The sequence below is a fragment of the Rhipicephalus microplus genome, unplaced genomic scaffold, assembly GCF_043290135.1.
Source record: "Rhipicephalus microplus isolate Deutch F79 unplaced genomic scaffold, USDA_Rmic scaffold_24, whole genome shotgun sequence".
NCBI lineage: Eukaryota > Metazoa > Arthropoda > Arachnida > Ixodida > Ixodidae > Rhipicephalus > Rhipicephalus microplus.
The window spans coordinates 6,300,441-6,308,599 of record NW_027464597.1 but is presented as its reverse complement, the minus strand read 5'-3'; the positions used below and the strand labels follow the sequence as shown (position 1 = coordinate 6,308,599).

The following is an 8,159-nucleotide window of genomic DNA, read 5'->3' as shown; positions in this document are numbered from 1 at the left end:
GTCGCATTGAGTAAGACTCTCCGCAGTGCAGAGTGATTGACAGCCTGAGCCGAAACAAAATGGCGGCTGACGCTGGCGGCACAGCCGACCTGCGTGAATGGAAATCTACGAAGGGACAAAACGCGCGTTCCTTGGTGGCCGATTTGGACTGAAGCAGCAAAGGGTGCACTTGAAAGGGCATAACCGAAATGCCGTTGTGAATGTGGTTCTGATATCCTCTTTGAATGTTCCTGCGTGTATACAAACACGTGCAAACTCGAAAAAAAATATTTGAGGATGGAAGGCGGGGAAGCCCACTTGCCGTCCGCTCGAAACAAGATTTATCATGTCGCAACTTTCCATTCTGGGCCGTGCTGTTACCTCGTTTCAGCTGAGGCATTCCATCTGTATACTTAAAAAATATCACTGTATTTGTTCAAACTGAAAATGTTAAAGATAGCGCGTAAAAGTTATAGGTGTATCTATCAAATAGAAATACGTTTATTTCACATAAAAGAAAAAAAACTAAGTACTTGAGTGCAGCTGAAAGCGTTTTGACGGTAGGCATTCGTCTGCGGGTGCAAATGTAAGGAAGTCTCATTCGGCGACGCGCCATGGGAGAGGTGACAAGTTTTGAACATCGTCGCATTCATCTCCGACGGCATCGTTGAGGCTAGCGTACGAGAGTTGCTGCTCAGGGGATAGTTTCCATCCTGAAGCGCGCAGCTCTATAAGTTCGAGCAGAGTCAGGCGATCATCCTCCGGAACATCGGACGACAAGAAAGCGTCCCGCAAGCAGGCCACCAGCGACACCATGCGGGCAGGGGCACCTCGTTCCGCTGCTTCGCCGGCTGTAGTTAGGGCTCTGCGGAGGCACTCGACCTGCGGTGGCAGTTTTAAAACATTAATATATATTATTATATGCTTAGCAGTCTGTTAAGATGTGTTGTCCGACTGAAGAAAAAAAATGCGCATCTCTACAAGGCTTCAATTGCCTTGACCTACACTCTCATAAAAAAGGCAGAGCTACTTACTAACTTTCAGGTAGTAAATTGTCGCAACATTCACTACCTAAGTAGTAACTGCAGGTAGTAAATCACAGACATTCAATACATCTCGTTTCTTCTGGTAGTAAGCGTCTGTGGTCTACTACCTGCAGTTACTACTTAGGTAGTGAATGTTGTGACAACAATTTACTACCTGAAAGTTATTAAGAAGCCCTGGCTTTTTTAAGAATGTATGAAGGCTTGTTAAAGAGTCCAAGTGATGGATTCAAGTCGCAAAAGCTCGGCGCACTGTTCCTGCTCTTGCTCTTACATTACCGATGCTTGAAAATGCGCTAGCATTGGTCGACATCTTTTCACGGACCAGCCAATCCCACTACTACTATCTCTCCTCCCTACATACACCACCTGTTCTAATCCTGCCGCAGCTTCCCCTTCATTCTGGTTCTTTCTACCTTGCGTGGCCTTCGCCACAATGCTATGCTTTCTCTACCTGGCTCAAGTAGCTGCTCTATAGGTTTCCCAGAGCTCCTCGTAGCTGTAAACCTGTTCTCCCTCTTGTCAGGCTTCGCTCTCACGCGTGGGCTAAAAATTGCGCACGGCCGATCCTCGCTTTTAAACAGTTCCATGGTTAGGAGGGCTCCATGAAACATGTGTGTAACAGACACGAGTCAACTGTTCTGCAACAAAGTTCTTGGTGAAAACACCCTATACATGCATAATGTAAGGTGAGAAGTGTGAAATCAGGGGAGAGGTGGGAACTCGTGGCCTAAGCACGCAATTTAACTGCCAGTTTCACTGAGTCAACCAGTAACAAGCGGGGGTTCGGAGAGCTTCACTGATGTTATAATGGACACAGCCATAAGTAATGTTCTAAAGCAATATATCTACTTAGGAAAGGTAGCTAGTAACCACGTTGCCAAACCACGAGAGTCAATTAGCTAGAAAAATATAGATGGAGTGAAGCATATTTGACACACATTCTAAAATCATTATTGTAAGTATACCACTATCCCTCGTAAAGAGTGTATGTAACAGCTTCATCTTACAGACACATACCTTCAAAGCAGGAACCTGGAAGCTTACAAAGAGCTAGAAATCAACAAAAATTGTGGATGATGTAGCGAGCAATATAAAGGAAAATGGTATCTGTAACCTCAAGAGACAATAACAGAGCAGAGTGGGTGAGGGAAAAATCCGGGTTTAAGGCTATCATAGCCAAAATCAAGAAGAATAAAAGGTGATGGGCAGAACACGTAGTGCGTAGGCAGGATAACCGCTTGCCAATAAAGGTAACTGACTGGATTATAAGAGAAAGTAGACGTGTGAGACGGAGACAGAAAGATATGTGGGCAGATGAGATTAAGAAGGAGGTTGAGGCACACCGTTAAACTAAAAGCACAAGACCAGATTGGTTGTCGGAACAAGTAAGAGGCCTGTGCTCTGCAGTGGGCGTAGTCAGGCTAATGTTGATGAGAATAACTAGTCCCTGTTGTGCAGAATGTAAACAATACAGTACAATCTTGTTAATTCGTATTTTACGAAACCAGTAAGTGTATCAGAACTCATGGAATGCCGAGCTATCGATTGTACCAATAAAACAATAAAAGAAATGTCTTACATATATATATACCTACATTTTCTTTATGAATACGTGAATGCTGCAATTATTCCGCTTAAGACCAGTGTAAAAGCAGAACGTGTTGACCCAGGTGCCAGACTACCATGTTTAATTAAAACGAGATGTTCTAGGCAGGCCTCCCTCTTGCGTACTGCCGCCATAATGGGGCAACCACCGCAAGAATGCAGTCACTAACTGATGAAAATAGCAATCAGGACGCCTTGCCTTGTTTCTGTTGGCTGCGAATGCTGTTTTTGCTCTTTCGTGACAAACAATAGCGGTGTATCGTGTTTAGCGAGCTCCGAGGATTATCCGAACGAACCGGGCTGTGGCCTAATGTGACCGAATAAAAGAGAGTTTTCTGCCGTTGAGCAACGCGTAGGCTGGCCAGAGCCAAATTACCAGTGCGATATGCTATATACTTTCCGGATTCTTAAGGTACGACCTATGAAGCTTTTACTGCATTTGCATATACGTATATGTAGGTGCACAGAGTGCCCTATACAGACGCGTAGTGGCTAATTTGTTAAAGGAACAGTGACACCAACTTTATGCATGTCACGTTTATGGCGTCAACGCGTATTGGTTGATCCCCTGGTGACGGTTCGGCACTGATCACGCAACATAGGGACGAATTAATATATGTGATCTCGTTCACTATGACTCGCATAGAACCCGATTAAAAATGGGTGCAATGCCCGCCGATTTTCAGCGCTGTCAGCACTGCTAAGTGGTCCCCTCCCACCGTTCTGCCCCATCTAATTACTCGGCCACAAGAAATAGTGACTCAATTTTCACTTGAAATTTGTTTTGTTCGGTGAGCATGTGTATAGGCATGCCTCTGCCACAGCTACTGTAATCACCGCCATCATAAGCGTCCACAAGCGATGATCAAAACACTGGCTAATATGGAATCGCAACGATTCTTGCCGCGGCGTAGCAATGTCGGTTCAATCCTCTTCAGAGCGCTTATTCTAGAATCGACGCTGGACCAAGCAGTGACGAGGAAGGTGGAGGCGCATGCTTGCGCAACGCTGGCTGGTAAGACAAATGAACGCTGCGTGCGTGTTGCCTGTTTGCGATGAGCCTATAGCTTCAACTAATCACATTCGCACACACTAATTCCCAACAAATCTATCGAAGCGGCAAAACGAAAACGCAGAAATAACATGAACGCGCTGCACAAACCAAGCAAAGCAAGCGAAGCTGTTGCCAGGCAGGCAGGTGTTTCCAACAGACAGTACCACAATTAGACTCCGTGATGACAGCACTAAAATTGTCGGCATCAATGCTGCTCACTCATTGTCACTTGGCGATGCCACTTTGCGTGGCCTAGGAGCTTGCCGAACACGCAAAAATACTGTAGATGAGAGAGAGAGAGAGAGGGGGGGGTTCAGGAAAGGAAAAGCCGCAACTTCTGCAGCACTAATTGGGAGCACGGCTCAAGGGGGGGGGGGGGAGGTAAAGAGGACACTAAGGATGTGAAGAAGAGAGAAGAAGAGAAATGGCGTCCATGGCCGAGAACGTGGCGGGCGGCTTCTACAGCCGGTTGTTTAGTCCAGAGTCCTGAAGGAAGCGAAAACTGCCTTGAAGACCTGGGTTTGGTGCCGTGCAGGAAAGAGAAGGTCCCTCTGTGCAGCCATTGGCAGACCGTGGCGACGAAGTGCGGCGAGCAAGACACCGCGTTGTGTGCGAAGCACTGGGCAAACACACAACAGGTGCTCGATGGTTTCACCTGTCCCGCACGCAGTGCACGCACGGGACGAGGCTCTGCCAAGCCGATGACACCGGGCCCCAGGCCAGGAGCAGCCGATGCGTGAGCGAAGTGGAAGAGACTTCTTCTACTAGATGAACTCAGGTCAGGCAGCCGGGTGAGTCATGGCCGGAAATGCGCCAATAAACTTTCTCAGCACCACCTAGTTTTCGCGGTGGCGGTGGCTTTGAACGCTCTTTGCATTTGAAACAGCATAACCTCTACGCAACAGATGTGATTCCTACTTCACCAAAGAGCTCGTGCTTATCAAAGAAGCGAATGAACTCCCAATTTTATGTTTGAATTTTGGTGTCACTGCTCCTTGAGAACTTAAGACGGTGATTAATAAACGGCTTGTACTTAGCAACTATACTTGTGTAGGTGCACCAACAGAGTTTATTACGTGTCCTAAGGCGAGCCATGGTGGTGTTGGTGGTGATAATGATAATAACATACCTTAGTGTGGGGGTCCATCTCAGGCGACCTCATGACAAGCTTGCAGGCATCGCACAGGAGCGCAGCGATGCAGAAGATGTGTCCGGGGTGGCACGAGCCCACTGATGCAGCCGTTCCTTTCCCAGGAATGGACGACAGAAGCGTGGCCATGAAGCTAACAAAAGCGGTCAGTTGGTTACCAGCATGTTGCTGCGGCTGCGGCTCCCATAGCACCCTTGCAGTGGATCTCCGCAGTGGGACATCGTGTTGCTTTAACCAGTCGCGGCAGGTCCACAACAGCCGAACGATGAACACCCCGTCCTGCTCAGCCTGAAATATTATACATTGGAAATAATTAAAGGAGGTTTAGCGTCTCATAATAAAAGGAATTATATTAGCGTCTCATAATAGCGTCTCATAATTGAAGGAATTAAATGAAATAAATAAAGGAATTATCGGAAGTTTAGCGTCTCAAAACCGCAATATCATTGAGAGACACCGTCGTGAAGGTCTCCCGAATTTTCGACCATCTGAAGCTCTTTAAATTGCACCTAATTTAGAGCATTTTCCCCTCCATTGAAAATGTGGCCGGCATGGCCGGGATTCGATGCCGTGGCTTGCAGACAGTAGTCGAGTGCATTGACCACTAGAGCACCGTGGCGGCTCATTGCCAATACAGGCGTCACAAAAAATAATATATAATCAGTAGATAGTAACTAATGGCAAATTTATGGCACGTAATTGCTAGTAGCTTGGTCGTAAAGGACCAAAAATGATATCCCACTGTCCAGAGACGCCCCAAGAAGGTCATGTCTTCTACCATGTAGCTGACTAATCTATAGCTCGTACCACACGCCTGGCGAATTTCGCAATAAAGTTTGTCCACTCATTTCTACCATTACAGTACAATGTTGATGGAGAGTTTAGCAAGACGTGGATGACTGAAGAATGTTATCTCCCTGCTGGTTGCTGCTTAAAAAAGTTTCACATCTGCTCAATACACTTCAGTTCAAAGTATAGTGTCTGTTCTGTGTACTTCTATTTTATTCCCCGCTTCGTAGCACTCGTCTGTATTTCATCAGATGATGGAGGAGCTCAAAATGAGAATGACCAGACCTACGCCGAAAACGGCGCAATCCCAGCGAAAGCTCTAAGAGTGGCCTCTCTAGCGTGCTATGTAAACACTCTTGAGGCAGTTACCCTTTGCAAGTACCCCGTTGTTATCTTGACACTTCCCTGTCTATTTTTTCTGTCTTGCCGTCCATAGAACTGCACAGGCTGAGTAATGGTGTGAACGCGAAAAGCAGATCTGTTCGTTAGGTCTGTAGATCTGCTAATTTATTATTAACTGTACTTTCTCTATTATTATTTCGTAAATCTCTTGATGTGTCACTCTAGAGCTGCAAACGTAACCATCTTGAATGATGGCCTGCTATATAGAGATCGAAGTACTTTCAGGGACATTTCGACCACAGGGAGACTCACAGCAGCAGCTTCCAATAACAGTGAAAAATTTCCATGTCCCCGCAGAACTCGTAGAGCATTCCCAACGAAAGCTGCAACAGCGTCCTTTCCACAGCCAGTTGTAGACACCCCTAAAGCAACTACTACAAGTGTAAGGTACCCATTACGCCATGAACTAACGTAAGTTTGAGAAAGTAGGGAAGTACTCAAATATACGCTCACTTTGTGCTGTGGCCACCGACGGTGAAGAGGTATGGCTGAACCTTTTATAATTGGTCAAAGTATTGAATTTTGGTCGTTGTGCAATTCATATTAAGTAACGCCTGCTTGTTATATATTAACATGGTTCCTTGTTAGAAAGACCTGCATAGCGTGTTTCAACGAAGGAGCTTCAACAACCACCGTCTCTCTAAGTGCTGGATGGCCACGCAGAAATCCCAAGTTCAAATCTCATCCATTCCAAGAAAAATTTTTTTTCTGATTACATTTAACTATATTTCTCGCAATAGTATAGCGGTTGCGGACACCAACGTTGACAGCGGCGTATAACTGTGGCGCCTAAATCAGTTCTTGTTGTGATCTCAATGAAGCTTTCACTATTATATCATCATGGTGCGTGAGGCCCTTATTGGCACCAGAGTCATAGCCGAAAGCACAGAGCAAATGCTAGATAGGTGGAAGGTGGCTGTATAAGCCACCCAGGTTGACTCCATTGCTTGATACGGAAAACCAAGGTGAAGGCCACGAAACCGACCCTGCAGTTGAACGTGCTCATGGTGTCATGACTATGACAACAGGTGTGGTCGACACCTTTACATCTTTTTCCTTGGTTCATTTTCTTGTATTAATTCCGCGGATAGTGGTTGTGGACACCAGCGGTTGTAGACAACAGCTCCCACTGTTTCTTCCTTTGTTATCTTATAACAGCTTTCGCTGTAAAAAAGTACGCCATCTCCCCGACGGGAATGAAGATGGAGGAGCTCGCTCGGAACTGATCGGGAGAACCCTTCAATTCTCTCAACGAGGCACTTCTCATGGCATGACGCGTTAACGAGCCGCGGCACTTGAGGTGTACGTCGAAGGCGGCGTCGTCGAGCGCGTTCTGCTGCAGGCACTGCACGAGAGGAAACTGTCGTTGGAGCACAGTGATGGCGTTCTCGCGGGTCTGGTTGTTGCGGCTGGAGATGACGGTGGTGATGTTCTTAAGCCAGAAATGGTCGTGGGGTCACATACCCTAAATCCATGGCCGAACCAGCGATTGAATAGATCTCACTTTAAGCGGGCGTCGGTTCAGCCAAACTCAGGTCCTTTCGGCGCTGAATCGCTGTTTACCGCGCCCGCTCCGATTAGAGGTTTTCTTGCCGCCACGTACGTGCCGCCTCTGCTTCGTGGGCTCTCACATGAGAATCCGCTTGTCGACGAGCCCTCTTTGCTTCGGCTGCGCGAGCCCTTGCCGCTTCCGTCACTCCCTCATTGATGCTGGCGCTATAGTTTGCGATTGCTGCCGACGTTACGGTCTTTCTTCAAACACGCGAGCTCTCATTGCAGGTTCTAGGCAGCAGGCCCGCATGGCAGCCGTACTGCGAAGTCTCTGTGCCAATGCTTTTGCTTTAAATATATTCATCATGAGTAGCTGTGTCGAGATGTGCACTCACCGAGCTACCAGCTATCAGAAAGAAAGTGCGCCAAAAGCCCTCGCCTCGATAACTAGCGTAATGACAAAGGACATGCCCCGAGCATAAACTTGGCGATGATTTGATTGATTTGTGGGGTTTAATGTCCCAAAACCACCATATGATTATAAGAGACGCCGTAGTGGAGAGCTCCGAAAATTTTGACCACCTGGGGTTCTTTAACGTGCACCCAAATCTGAGCACATGGGCCTACAACATTTCCGCCTCCA

At 47.0% G+C, this 8,159-nt stretch overlaps 1 protein-coding gene across 1 annotated transcript in view; it reads right to left on the bottom strand.

Annotated features, from left to right (window-relative positions):
• Nucleotides 1-464: 464 nt before the first annotated feature.
• LOC119181565 (MIF4G domain-containing protein B) overlaps nt 465-8,159 on the bottom strand; it is a 51,510-nt gene continuing 43,815 nt past the window's right edge. Inside the window, exons 5-6 of the mRNA XM_075884180.1 lie at nt 4,814-5,122; nt 465-861 (exon numbers count right to left, since the gene is read on the bottom strand). Of these exons, the coding sequence (XP_075740295.1) occupies nt 577-861; nt 4,814-5,122 (594 nt within the window). The 3' untranslated portion in view covers nt 465-576. The remainder of the gene's footprint in view (nt 862-4,813; nt 5,123-8,159) is intronic.